The following is a 15,717-nucleotide window of genomic DNA, read 5'->3' as shown; positions in this document are numbered from 1 at the left end:
ATTTTTAAAATCTTATTTATGATTAAATGTAATTAGTAAATATTTTAGTAAAGATGATTTCTCTATTCAATATAATTAAAAAAAAATATCAAAATTTTTATTTTTATTAAAATTTCAATAATAAACAATAATTTCAAATTATGTTATTTTGAAAGTTCAAATCTATTATTATCCTCCCTATTTTTTTAATTTTATCTTATTTTCCCTATTATTTTAATTTTATCAAACATCATGTGCTCAACTTTACTTTACAATTCCAACCCTATTTTATCTTTCCTATAATTTTAAATAGATTGTAAATGTAAGTTTGTCTTACATCCATGTGCTCACCATTGTTTTGAAATTCCGACCCTACTCTGTCCTTGTTATGGTTTTTAAATAAAAGTTAAAGCTAATTTTATCTTACCTTCATGTGCTCACCTTTATTTTCAGATTCCAATCTTACTTTATTCTCACTATTGAAACTCCAAGCCTATTTTTTCTCCCTATGGTTTTAAATAGATGCTAAAGGTAATTTTATCCCTCGTGCATGTTCTCACCTATGTTTTAAAATTCCAACCCTACTATGTCCTCCATATGACTTTAAGTTAGTGTTGAAGGTAATTAAAGTGAAATTCCCACCTTATTTTATTCTCCCTATTGAAATCACAATCCTATTTTATTCTCCCTATGATTTTAAAAAGATACTAAAGGCAATTTTTTCTTGCATCCATGTGCTCACCCATGTTCTGAAATTCTAACCCTATTATATCCTCCCTATGATTTTAAATCTCAGCCTTATTTTATTCTCCCTATAATATTATATAGATGCTAAATGTAATTTTACCCTACATTCAAGTGCCCACCCATATTTTCAAATTCCAACCCCACTATATTTTCCTTATGATTTTAAATTAATCCTAAAAGTAAATTTATAATAGATCAATTTGCTAACCCTTATTGTGAAAACCCAACTCTACCCATAACCTTCTTGTGATTTTAAATGAACACTATGGCTAATTTTATGTTAAATCTATGAGGATGATGTGCTCATCCTCAAAAGAACAAGTACAAACAACCTACAAATTTTACTTAATGTCATATGGCTACAAAAAAACAGAAACTTCAAAATAACAAATATATAATCCTAAATTAGAAGTTCATAATTCTTTAACCATGTGTACAAGGAGCAAGAGGCTCCAAGGGAAAAGGATGAAATTTTTTCTTGAAGGTTAAAAATATTGGCAAATCTCACTAATCCCTAATATGCAAACTATAAAATGTTTATTGATATATTCATAAAATTATTCAAATTTATAATGATTTTATATATAGTCTCTATATAATGTTGGCGATTTTTAAGGTAAAATAGTTTTGTATTCTAAAATTTGGGCGAATCATCTTTTATAAAAATTGGAAATTGGTGAATTTTTTTTGTGGAAAAATCATTGAATATTAGCCCCTAAAATTTTCCATGGCAAGAGCATTATCGTAATTTTGTGTAGGGGTGAGATTTGTGCTCTCTTAAAGGAAAAAATAATTGTAAATATAATTGCATGAGTTTTGACTCCATAAAATGACAATGATACAACCTACATCAAGATTGCTCACATGTCTAACGTGCAGTTTTTGGTGATTGCAAACAACAAAGCTGGCTAAATAAAGGAAATGCAAGGTCTATGTTGCGTGATATTCACAATCATGTTGTGTACTAGATGGTGAAAGCATTTGGATGAGGAACATGGCCCTATTTTTGGTGCTGAAGTGAAGAAATGTTATCCCATGTTGGCCTTAAATTTAAGAGCTTATTTTCAATATATTTCCATACTAATTTTCTTTCTTCATGGAAATTTAATTATTTTTAAATAAAAGAGACACATTTATATGGAATTGCAAAAAATGATAGAAACATGTGTGTGTGTGTGTGTATTTTTTTAAATTTTAAGTTCTTATTATGTTATGAAACCAGCTCACAAAAAGATAGAAAAGAGAGATCCACGCCTTAGAATTCAGCCTCTTCGAGGGGGCAACCTCCTTTACATTACATAAATGAACAATTCTTGGATGATACAAATGACAAAACCTCCTTTCTATATATAGGAGTCTAAGGAGTCACAATATAATCCAGCCGACCTAACAATAATAATATAAAGCCACAAAAATAACAATAGAGGGATTCTATGGGCACATTAATAACAATATGGGGGTAATGGGGGCACAACAATATAAATAAGGGGTATAACTACAATAGTAATGGGGTAATCACTAGTATTATAGGGACCCAACATGCCCCTCTCCTTCAAAAAAGTGTTGTCCTCAACGCTTGAGTAGTTCTGGATACTTCTGCATAAAATTCTCATCCTCCCATGTGGAATCTTCAGCGGATAAGTTCTTCCACTTGATAAGATACTCTGAAATTGATCGATTTCGTAGCTGTCGAGTTCTTGTTTCTATGACTGCTTCCGGTTCCAATATAATTTTTCCTTCCTCGTCAAGTTCTGGCAATATTGTTTGAACTGGGAGCTTGTCGCCTATAACCTTCTTTAAACATGAAACATGGAAAACTGGGTGCAATCGAGAAGCTGCAGGAAGCTCCAATTTGTATGCCATAGTACCAATCTTTTGCAACACCTTGTACGGACCATAATACTTTGGTGATAATTTATTATCCTTCTTAGCTTGCTTGAGGGACATTTGCTTATATGGTTGTAGCCGTAGGAATACCCAATCACCTACATCAAAACTTCTTTCACTGCGATGTTGATCTGCCTGTTGTTTCATTCTATTTGTGCCAACACGAGGTTATCCTTTAAGAGTTGGAGGACTTGTTGTTGATGTTCGATGTGATGTTCCACTGCCTGAACCTTAGAATTTTCTCTTAAATATGATGTGATGGATGGTGGTTGATACCCATAAAGTGCCATAAATGGGGTCATTTTTGTTGCTGTATGAAAGGAAGTGTTATACCACCATTCAGCCAGAGGCAACCATTTGACCCATTGTGTCTGTTTATCAGATACAAAGCAACGAAGATATCCTTCCAAACATTTGTTTACTATCTCAGTTTTCCCATCAGATTGAGGATGATAAGATGAGCTATGAGCTAACTGAGTACCAAGACAAGAAAATAATTCTGTCCAAAAATTTCCAGTGAAAATGGGATCTCTGTCACTTACAATAATCTTTGGGTTTCCATGTAGCTTTTGAATTGTTTCCATAAATGCAGTAGAAACTGTACTGGCTTTAAATGGATGTGATAATGCACAAAAGTGTGCATACTTGGTAAGTCTGTCAACTACCACCATGATGACACTCTTTCCCTCAGACTTGGGTAAACCTGTGATAAAATCCATTGAAACCTCCTCCCAACGTTGGCTTGGAATGGATAAAGGTTGTAATAGACCCGGTGTCTTAATTGTTTCAACTTTATTTTGTTGGCAAACCAAACATTCTGCCACAAACTTTTGAATATCTGATTTAAGGCCATCCCAAAAAAATTCCTTCTTAACCCTGTGGTAAGTTTTTAAAAATCCTGAGTGCCCTCCTAAGGGAGAAGTGTGCAATTCCATAAGAATCTTTTGTTTTAGCTGGGAATTCTTACAGAGGTATAAGCGATCTTTGTACCATAACGAATCATTTTTCCAGCTAAATGTATCAGACATACTGGAATCTTGTTGTAGCTTTCGAATAAGTGCCCACACTTCTTCGTCATTCTTCCATTCCTCCCTTGCTTCATTTATCCAATCTGGTTGGATAATAGAAATAGCACACAAAATGCTTCCACATCCTCATCCTTTCTTGAGAGTGCATCTGCCACCACATTTTGCTTCCCTTTTTTGTAGATGATTTCAAAGTCATAACCCAACATCTTTGTGACCCACTTTTGTTGCTCTTCAGAGGATAATCTTTGTTCTAAAAAGTATTTAAGGCTATCATGATCCGTTTTACCTTGAAGTGTCTTCCCATTAGGTAGGGTCGCCATTTCTTAAGTGCATGGAGTATTGCCAACATTTCCTTCTCATAAATAGCTTTTCTTAAAAACTTTCCCTTGATTGGACGACTTTCAAAAGCAATGGGTCTTTCATCTTGCATTAGAACAGCACCAATTCCATTTCCTGAAGCATCACATTCCACAATAAAGGTTTTTGTGAAGTCCGGTGTAGCTAAGACCGGTGCTTGGCACATTGCCTCTTTAAGATGTTCAAAGGCCTTTGTTGCTTCCGGAGTCCATGAAAATGCATCTTTCTTCAATAATGTTGTTAGAGGTGCTGCTATTCTCCCATAATTCTTAACAAACTTGCGATAATACCCTGTCAACCCAAGAAATCCTCGCAGATGCTTTATGGATGTGGGGATTTTCCATTCCTTAATGGCTTTAATTTTGGTAGGGTCCACCTCCTGGACTCCAAAGAAACATTTGGATCTTTTGGCATATAATTGTTTCTCTTCCAATAGTTGTAGCACCCTGTCAACATGTTCAACATGATCCTTCCAAGACTTGCTGTAGATAAGTATATCATCAAAAAATACTAACACAAATTTTCTAAGGAATGGTTTGAAAATTGAATTCATCAAACCTTGAAATGTTGAAGGTGCATTGGTAAGGCCAAAAGGCATGACCAAAAATTCATAATGACCCTCATGAGTTCTAAATGCCGTTTTCGGAATGTCTTCAATCTTCATTCTGATTTGATGATATCCTGAACGAAGATCCAACTTGGTGAAGTAAATTGATCCATGCAATTCATCCAGTAATTCATCAATGACAGGAATGGGGAACTTATCTTTAATAGTGAGCTTGTTGAGCTCCCTATAATCCGGACACATGCGCCATGATCCATCCTTCTTGTGCACCAATACTACTGGAGTAGAGAAAGAACTTTGACTTGGTTGAATTATACCAGCCTCTAGCATTTCTGCAACCATACGTTCAATTTCACTTTTTTGGACATAGGGATATCTGTACGGCCTGATGTTTGGAGGAACACTTCCTGGAATCAGATGAATAGCATGATCATGATCACGCATAGGTGGGAGACCTTTGGGAGTCTCAAATACCTTGGAATGATTGTCCAGGACTTTTTGGAGATCTGGAGAAATAGATGATTCTAATGTGGAAACATCTAGCGAACATAATTGTGCAATTACACCCTTTGCTCCTTTTTTAGAAGCTTTGTCATACCATTAGAGCTGATTATCTTTCCTGGTTTCCCTGCAATACCCCTTAATTCAACTTCCTTTCCTTCCACAGAAAATTTCATGAAAAGTTCTTGAAAATTAAAAGCTATTGTACCCAAGGATTGTAGCCATTGGACTCCTAGTACAACATCAGCACCTCCCATTGGAATGGAAAGCATTGGGCTAGTCAATACATATTCTCCCATGGATAGCTTGATATTATGGCACTTTCCAGAGCAATTTATTGTTCCTCCATTTGCAATCATCACTTGACACTCTGGTGCTGGATATAGGAAGCAATTCAATTCTTTTGCTACCCTACAATGAATAAAATTGTGGGTGCTTCCTGAATCAATCAACACTATTACCTTTTTCTTCTTGATTTGTCCTTCTATCTTGATGGTTTGAGGAGTGGTAATTCCCGCCAATGCATTACAAGATATGGTCGGATTTATTTGTTCTTCATCTAGGCTTTGTTCCTGGAATATATCCTCTTCTTTTGACCTTTCTTGCTCCTTTTCTTCTTCCTCTTCACAATCTATGTAGAATAATTTCTTCTCAGCACACTTATGACCTTTAGTGTATTTGCTATCACAACTGTAACAAAGCCCTTTTGCTCTTTTTTCTTCCAATTGTTGTGGTGTCAACCTTATAGGTTGTGGAAGACTAGGGGCAACAACACTTCCGTCTTTATAGTTGTGAGTGGTATGCTTCCTGGTTGCCATAATTTTGCTTTCCATTTTTCTTGCTAACCTGAATGCCTTCTCTAATGAATCAGGTTCCCAAAGTCGAACATCATGTTGGATATTATCCTTTAAAGACCCTATGAACACATCAATCCTATGCTCCTCTGGAATATCTTTTACCCTTATGTTCAATTTTTGGAACTCCTCAATGTGCTCCATTATTGAACCCTTTTGTTTGAGACTTATCAATTGGCTAAAAAAAGTGTTGCTTTTTGTATCCTCATAATGTGCTATCAATTCTTCCGTAAAAATTGCCCAAGTGATAAATTGTTTACGAGAGCAAAGCCATTGATACCATACAAATTGATTTGGTTCCAAATATAAAGTTGCCATACGTACCTTTTGTGTGTTTTGCACATTATTGAGATCGAAGAACTGCTCCATCTGTAATATCCATGTGGCGGGATCCTTGCCATCAAACTTCCTCATATCGATTTTTGGAATATGGTGATTCTTCGATCCAACATTAGAGTCTATGGAATCATGATTAACATTTCTTTTGTTCTCATCATGAGTTTCCTTTAGTTCCCTTTCACCATTAGGGACGATTTCTTGTAGCAACTTATTCATATTTATCTTCAATTCGTCCATGTCTGTCTTCAAATCTATCTTCAAATCATCCATCTTAGCTTCCACGTCAATCATCTTAGCTTCTACGCCTTTCTTTAAACAGTCCATCTTAGCTTCTACACCTTTCTTTAAACCATCCATCTTAGCTTCTACATCTTTCTTTAAACCATCCATCTTAGATTCTGTTCCCTTTTGTGCAAGGGACAGTTGTTGCACTTGGTCTTGTAATTTTGATATATCATGTAGCATTTCTTCCTCTTCTTCATGAGTCATGCTAGAGCTTTCAGGTTCCTTACTAGGTGTTTGCATTTTCTTTCCTCGGGGCATCAGTTACCGATAATAATGCTTTACTATGCCCTTTGAATTCCTTCAAACCAAGCTTATGCAAAAATAAAAAAAAAAACTACACACCTTTTTTTACTTTGTAGAAGCCTGATATTGAATCTGATGTATCTCTGTAATTTCGAATCATCCAGTTCTGAAATTGTGACCTGTAGTAGCCTTCTATGTCCTCTTTCCAATGCCACTAGTCTGAACCAAATTGGATTCTCCAAGAAATAGTTATGCCCAATCTCCCGCAGTGACCTGATTATAGACTAGTTCAGTAGAGCGAACTTGTATGAAGTGCCACGTGTCACTGTTTCAACCTTTGACTCTGAAAAATATATAAAAGAAAACTACAGTCCGTCCTCTTTCTGTACCTTCTTACGAAATTTCAATCCGATGCTCAGAAAGAAAGTTATGACGATTTTCCCCAGGTCACCTGTTTTGAGTGTAATTCAGGAGTCTGCAAAAAGACCAACTTCCTCAGATCATATCTCCGAAAATATCGTGCGAAAAGCTCTGAAATTTGGACCCAAGGTTCAGCGCGATTTCTTCTCAAATGGGTTTTTTTTGCGACTTCTGAAACGTCACAGAAAAAAGTTATAGCGAAAATTCCACGATGACCTGTTTGGAGCAGCGAAACCCTAGAATCCAAAGCTCTGATACCAAATGTTATGAAACCAGCTCACAAAAAGATAGAAAAGAGAGATCCACGCCTTAGAATTCAGCCTCTTCGAGGGGGCAACCTCCTTTACATTACATAAATGAACAATTCTTGGATGATACAAATGACAAAACCTCCTTTCTATATATAGGAGTCTATGGAGTCACAATATAATCTAGCCGACCTAACAATAATAATATAAAGCCACAAAAATAACAATAGAGGGATTCTATGGGCACATTAATAACAATATGGGGGTAATGGGCGCACAACAATATAAATAAAAGGTATAACTACAATAGTAATGGGGTAATCACTAGTATTATAGGGGCCCAACATATTACCTCATAAAATACTAGGGAAACCATATTTATTAGCAATTTTCTGATAAAGAGATATACCAATACAAATTAAGTGAAAGGCAACTAGTATATCAATTAGAGCATTGAACACATAGGTATTTTTGAAGATCCTAAGATTTTACAATTCCAAGGAAGACACGGTGAGGGATCTTTGTTGTTCAAACCTTGAGGAGCAACATGCTTAGGCTTGCACTAAAGGTTGCTCTCAAGGTGACCTAATGGAGCATGCAAGCCTTCTAGATATGAATGTTGAAGTCTCTCAACACGCCTGATGTCCTTCTAGGCAGCAAACATATTGTATTGTTCTCATGCATTTCCTTAGTATGACTAGGCTTAGGAACCTAGTGGAAAACCTCTTCAATGGTACAAGGGTTCGAAAAACAAGACGTTCATAAGAAGGTAGGGTCACAAGATGTCTAATCTTAGCTTGATTCTCTAGTACAAATATTAAATGATATATTTATGGAGTGCCATGAACCTCTGCTTAGGCACAAGTTCTAATTTGAATGCCACAACCGCCCTACCACCACCTGTGTAGGGACACATGTATTGTGAGGGTTGGGCACCCATACTTGGAGAAACTGGGATGAGATATAGAAACAAAATAACTGACAAGAAAAGAGAATACAAAAAGGTAAACCAGAGGCCAATAGAAGAGGCTAATTCAAAGAAGATTGCAAGGAGAGCATGGTCATCAAATGTGGTCAAAGAGGAGGAGAGAGGATAGCACACGAAACCTTAGAAAATTAAATGCAAGCCTTCCTTCATGGCCACATGATTTAGGGGCCACTGAGCCTATAATTGTGAAAATAGGATACATAAATTTATGAAAGCAAGGAGAAACAAGTTTATAGATATAAAGAGTACTACTACAAGGGACACACAATGTAACCCATGAAACAAACTAAGGAAAACTTATGAGGCCATCACTAACCAATTGAAGGAGGAGTTCAATGCTTAGCCAACCCTCCACCATGTAAAGGACTAGTTGTGCACCTGAAGCTCAGGTACTTGCCATGCCAATGAGACTAATCATGTGAAAAGTATGTCTTCAAAGTCCTTTAGAATATAACATTCCTATGAGAATGCCACATGTGGTTTTACATTGAACCTTAATAGACATTGTAATGATTACTTGAACTGAAACCACAAAAGAGATAAGGTATGACATTTAATATTATACCTCGAGTTAAATAATTGAATGTTCTAGAATTTTAACTGTCCTTTTAATATGATCCATATGAAATCATGGACCACACATAACTAAAACTATCCTAGAGCCATCTTAGCGTGGATCTATCAAGTGTTGAGAGGGATCAAATTTCTTGAGGTGCAAATCTCTTTTTTTAGTGTAAAAATTGAGGAAACATTTACACCTCAAGAGATTTTATATTTGTTTTTGATTGATAGATCTTAGGTTAAGATGGATATATGATGATTTTAGTTGTGCACAATCACACACAATTTGTTAAACGTCTAATTATTTTGATCATTTTAAATATACTAAATATGTCTAAGATTAATCGAGTAATTTAAATTTTAAATTTCTTCTACAAACATGTGTGCTTTGGAGAAGAGAAGGAATTTATAATGCTTGATCACTACCTCCATTTCTTGTTGACAAAATTTTGAACACATATATTAACAACCATCTTCCTATGTTCTTAAACATTCACATGCATTACGCATGTGGGTGGAGAGTCATGTTGCTTCCCTCTTAAGTACCACCTTAAGGGGTAAGGTGTCACTATAAGTGGAAGAAAAAGTGAAAAAACAATTTATTTTCAAGTTTAAAATTGTCATTAAAATATTTAAAATTTAATTTAAAAAAGAAAAATCTTGAATATTGTCACTCTTGATACTAAATTCTCTACTTGCAATTATTTAATTATTAATTTCCTTTGTGAGTTGTTGTTTGATTTTCTATATTGCAATTATTTTATTATTAAATTCACTTTAGAGTTTGTTTAATTCTTTTTTTATAGTTTCACCCACTATTTTAGTATTAAATTTTATGTCTTTGTGTAGAGAGGCACTTCTACAACCTAGTATGATGGAGATATGTAATTCCTTTAGTTCTCAACCTTTAGTTCACATGTATCTCTTTTGAAACAAATATAAAATATATTCGAAATAAAAAAATGTGATCCATAAGTAAAGAAATGAATATACATGTTTTGTTAGTTTTAGTTAAAAGTATTATAAAACATCAATAATATCACTTTTACCCATAAATGAAATATTTTAATGTCCCTAAAAGATGGCATATAGATCAAGTAATTAGAAAAAATAAAAATAAACAAAACAAAAGATTTGAAAAAAATGCAAAATTGTTATACTTTTTAAAAATATTTCATTAGTTAGATATTGGAAATATTACAATATTTTGTTGAGTAAAGTGTGTGTGTGTGTGTGTGTGTGTATATATATATATATATATAATTCAAAAGAATAAATTGTTAGGTTAAGACATTTCATGTAGTTTTGCTATTACATGTTTTGGCCCATATATTTTTGCCACTTTTGTCATTAGCGATGGTTTTTTGGTGCATCTTTCAATGCATTGAATCAATCTATGTATTTAAAAACACAATCTAAATAATATATATCTACAATTTCTCTCTCTATATATATAAGTGTTGTGAAGAATTAAATTTTGGGTTTAAAAAAAGGTTTGAGTCTCAAAAAGTTGATTTTTTTTTTAATGTGAATTACTAAGATAATTGAGACTATTATTATAGCTTAAACTTCTCAAAAAAAAAATAGAAAAATAAAAAATAAAAAATCAATTCATAACAACATATGTTATGCATTGAATTCTAAGTTTGTGAAAGCTTTTAAAATGTCTATAAAAATGTTTAAACATATAAAAATGTATTTTAATTTTTATAAATAAATTTTATTTTTTTTATTTAAAAAAATTACAAAATTAATATAATAAAATATTTATATTTATGAATTACATCATTTTTTAAAAATTATTTTGGTTAGCATTCATGAGCTACATATAAATTATCCATATTTAGTAGAAATATATATTTAAATATAATAGTTACATAAAACACTCCATTAGGATAAATGAGATGTTGTATTGTGTCTCAAGCCATTGCATAATTCTTGTGTAAAGCCAACCTAACTACCTACATTCAAATCGAGAGCCAACCCAACTATTCATGACATCAGGTACATAGGAAACATCATGTAATAGGAAACTATTTATGACGGCATGTGACATCATGTAAAGTTAAAACATAAATGGCGAATTGTGACAGAACCAAACTTACTACCTATGCTCAAATAGGAAGCTATTCCTTTCAATTGCGATCAAGAAACCAAAGAACGGGCTACATAGATTCTGTTCCGTTAGTTACGGAAAATTCCATATTCCAATGAAATTATGCTTTTTTTTGCCCTTTGCATCATTTTTGCCCTAAGCTTACAAAATTATTCTACATATGAAACATAGTTCATAGTAGCAGCAAGATAAAGGTCCATCCACCCGTAGTATTCGTACTTTTGCGCAAGACATTGAGCGAAAAAATGTTTGAATCCACATGTAGTTAGGGGAAGCTACATGGTAGCCATATGGGTGTCGAGATGTGTCTAGATATTATTAGAAAATGCTCGACAAGTAGACAATGATGGCCATATCCAAAACTATTACGTGAAAGGATAAAGGAGAGGAAATTTGGATAACCACATCTTTATAGTGTATCTTGAAAGTTGGTTCTAATTAATTATGGGCCACAATCATATTATAGTATTAGGGGAATGCGAAGTGAAAGATAGGGGATTGCGAAGTGAAATAAAGAGAGAATTTATTTGAGAGCGAGTAAATAAGTATGTATAAAGTTTTTTTTAGTTTTTTAATTCTGAATTTTGATGGAAATTATTTTATAGTGAGAAAAATAACAATGTCATATAAGTTTAAATAGGATAGGTAGAAGTCATGGCACAAGCATTTGAATCCGTTAATAATAGTTTTGAGTCTTGATTAACATTTTATTATTTAAGCAACTTTCCTCCATCTTGATGCTTTTAGAGTGGAAATATTAGAGAAACCAATTTTGGTATCAGTTTGGTAATTTGAGGTAGGAAGCCTTATAAAAGTAGTTTGAGAAATTAAACAAAATATTATTGGAGTAGAAATTCCCCAATTAAGGGATGCATCATCTAGATCTATTCTAAGTATAATTCCCTTTCTAATGATGGAATAATCACTTCAATTGGAGTTCATGTGAAAAAATTATGCTACTTGGAAGTTGAATTTTTTATTTTGATCATCATGATTTGATTTGAGATCATGCCATATCAAGCCCCATTATTCATGCAAAATGGGCTACCCATATAATCATGATGAAGAATATTCTAGAAGAGTTGATATTGTAACTATAGTTAAGAGTTGTAAGAGTCAAACTTAATCACTATTAGAGTAAGAGGTTATGTTATAAGGAGACCACTAGGAGGAAAAGGGGTCTCATTATATTTGAGTGCATTTTGTTCCAAAGATGAACAAAGTAGTTATTGTGGATAGAGAAAGAAGTCAAATATGGATGGATCCATCTAAGGAAGTACTTTAAAAATATTTCAAATAAAAGCAACATGGTATAATGCATTTAAAACTAGTATTTTTGTATATAATATATTCTATAATATTGGATGGTGTAGTATAAACTTGTATTTTTTAAGGAATGTGATTTTAATTTATTTAAAATAATTCCTAGGAACATGACAGAGAGTTGGCATTGAGTCTTGTTGCACCACCGGATGACACTTGTTGGAATTCTATCATAGTCACCAAAATTTTGATACCAATTGAGTTATGGCATGTGTTAAAAGTGAGAATCTAATCACACAATGATTTCAATTTTACCATTGTGATACTCACCCATGATATCTAATAATTATTATATCCCAACACAAACTCTGTCCTTAACCAAATCTTCTTAGGAATAAATTGTAATTCTTTTGGAAATTATAATACTAAATAACAATAAATTCATGTATGATGATTTTATTATCAACAAACTAGAAAATAATTTTAAATAAAATTAAAAAATATAAAACAAAAAGAATAGATTTCAATCCAATTTATTATAAAAATTATCAATTACAATTACAATAATTAAAGAATAAAAACCACAAAATATTATAATTTTATTGATGAAACTATAATTGACGAGATTAATATTCACTCATTAATATGGAGAAGATAATTTCTCATCATTTTTATATAATTCTGTCTTCCTAACAAAAACAGGATAAAATAGAACCGTCACATATTAATAGGCCTTATTTATTTAAATTAAATGGCATGTTTACATAATACGTCCCAAAGCGATTTGGGAACTTAGGTTAAAACCATATTAAAACATAAAACTTATGAAAGCATAGTAGACACTATTACAATATAAAACCTGTTGATCCAATTAAGGGATAGTAGACACTGTCATTCCATTGATGCGTGGGGTCTGCAATGTGATCCTCGATCCTTTAGGTATATGTGCATCCAAATATTTCAAGTTGTCCTGAGCCGCGGGAAATTCTTTGGTGTTCGCAACATTGACAGTGCCTTCTCCAACCAATCCTCTTTCGATGAGTCGACCCAAATCTGGGCCATGATCATTAATGGAGTGGTTCATGAATATGAAATTAAAGTACCTCAACTCCTTTAATTTTGAGCAACTCCTTTAATTTTGTAGGCACGTCAATCAATCTTCCTTTAATGAGTGTGACCTCATCTGAAGATATTTTTGATGTTTCTGATGTTTCATCCAACACTCGCACCTCTGCAGATATGCCTGATGATATCAAACCAACATGAAATTTATCAGAGATCTTATCTCTGTGTATTTTCTTTTTAAATTTGGCAAAAAAAAATCTAGAGAAGTATTTATCAGTGTGAGATGTATTTAAATTTTTTGATTAGCATCATCAAAGATTTCTAACACACCCAAAATTTTAAAATTCGACAACAATAATTCAAAATTTCAAAAAATTTGACAAAATTTTCTACTATTTCCCAGACTAATTTGTAGATTTTCTTAAATTAAAATATGTAAAAGAAAAACATAAGAATTAAATGATGCACTGCACACATAATTTTTCAATTAAAATGATAATCACAGAATATAAAAGAAGGTGGTGAAAGAGAAACGCTGCTAAGCTAGTTCATAATGTCCGGTGTTCGTCGACATTACAAAACTACAATAACCAAACACAGAGAAAGACGGCACGAAATAATTAGAGGAAAAGAAAAGAAGACATTAACTATGGCTTGTAGCTATTTATAAGAAAAGACATTACCAACTATGAAAGGATAGTCTATTTGAGTTTAATGTTACCTGCTTTATTTAAGATTTTCTTGACATCCCCAGTGGTCTGCATGTTTGTGTCTAAGCAACATAGCTTGCCGGCAGATTTTTTTATGGCGGAAGCAATTATAATGGCCGAACACCCGCAAAGAGTTCCAAGCTCTAGGGCCACAATGGGATCCTTTTTCTTCTCCACTTCCGTAGCCAGAATAGAGCGAAGCTCCTTCCCTAAATGTCTTCGTAACTTAATACCCTCAGCACAGGTGTCAATGACTCCTAGCACAGAGTCTCGATTTCGTGGAATTTTTTTCTCTAACTCTTCCAGGACTTTCCTGAGCAAGGCTTGTTCGTCGCTCTCACTTGAACCGCCCAGCAGCAATTTCACAGCTTTGTGCCCTGCCTGTTTCACTTGTACCATGGCTTTGTGCCCTGCCTGTATCACTTGTTCCATGGCTTTAATTGGTGGAGCAAGAAGATATTGGCTTTCAATCTACGGCCACATATAGATTTGAAGACTGGCTTCTATTTATAGTTGAATGAGAGGTCGGTTGAGAAGGTGACAACGTGGGTGTAGCATGACACCACTTGATATTAGGTTCCGTTTAAGTTTTAATATTTTTATGAGGTTTGTCATTATTATATATATTTTCCCTATATAATATATATTAAGTTTATCATAAAATATAAGATAAAATAATAAAATATTAATATCAATAAAAACGTTATTAAAAATTGCAAAAATAAATTACAAATTTAAATTGTGATATAAAATTATAAATTTTAATCTATAAACATTTAGTCAATAATTATGATGTTAGACTCACATCCTTTTTTATTTTAAATTAACAAAAATTCAAGTTGAAATTCTACCCACCTCAAGATTAAACTTCAACTAACCTTGTGACAGCCTTCAACAAATTTTTAAAATTATTCACAGCTTGGATAACGCTATGTACGGGTCTAATAATCGAATGTTTCCTCACTTAATGTTGTATAAATATTCCGAATACTTCCTATCAATCTAAACAAATTATTCCCATCCTTTAAAATGATCTAAGTGAAGGACAGGCTAGCTCGCTTCCTTCTTTTTTATATTAATATTAACATTTAAATTTAAGCTAATGTCACTTCTATCAAGTATTAAAAGGATCGAAGTGAATATATGCTAGTTTCAAGGAAATGAAATATCAGGTTGAACTTTTATCGGTTTATAATATTAAGAATCAGTGATTAAATTACGAATTAATTTCTCTTTGTTTATAGTGTTAATAATTGATTATACTTTGAATGACGAATCAATAGTTAAACATCTCTTTCATTCATCATGGAGTGCACAATTACATGGGCATGCATATATATTCTTAGTGTCATGGAATAATGTTGTACGTGCAATAATAATGCACTGGATTTGTGGTGCATGAAAGTTGGCCCCTAATTTGATTGGAATATGAGATTTTCCTTAAAATTATTAAAGTTAAAAGCAATCCTACTCATGCAAATGGTTTTTTTGGTTTTTCCATAAAATTTTATAATAAAATTGTTGAAAGCTAAATTATATTAATTTATGTTATTTAAAATGT

The 15,717-nt window shown here is 33.0% G+C and overlaps 1 protein-coding gene across 1 annotated transcript; it reads right to left on the bottom strand.

Moving 5' to 3' along the window:
* Positions 1 to 13,475: 13,475 nt before the first annotated feature.
* On the bottom strand, positions 13,476 to 14,588 carry LOC149210897 (uncharacterized). The gene is made up of 2 exons (XM_089399132.1): positions 14,168 to 14,588; positions 13,476 to 13,624 (listed from the first exon to the last, which is right to left on the bottom strand). Exons 1-2 carry the CDS (start codon positions 14,586 to 14,588, stop codon positions 13,476 to 13,478), a joined length of 570 nt encoding a protein of 189 aa, XP_089255258.1.
* Positions 14,589 to 15,717: the final 1,129 nt, after the last annotated feature.

This window comes from Pinus tabuliformis, chromosome 1_2, assembly GCF_031772625.1.
Source record: "Pinus tabuliformis cultivar Carrire ecotype Pingquan chromosome 1_2, CPIR1, whole genome shotgun sequence".
In the NCBI taxonomy this organism is placed as follows: Eukaryota; Viridiplantae; Streptophyta; class Pinopsida; order Pinales; family Pinaceae; genus Pinus; species Pinus tabuliformis.
The sequence above is the reverse complement of the archived record's forward strand: the minus strand, read 5'-3'. Positions and strand labels throughout refer to the sequence as shown.

What these genes read in the sequence shown, in the direction of transcription:
- LOC149210897 (XM_089399132.1), bottom strand. Translation starts at nt 14,588, where the DNA reads ATGGAACAAGTGATACAGGCAGGGCACAAAGCCATGGTACAAGTGAAA. An exon ending in GAAAATCTTAAATAAAGCAG is followed by an intron (nt 13,625 to 14,167) that starts GTAACATTAAAC and finishes TGATATCATCAG; the next exon opens with GCATATCTGCAGAGGTGCGA.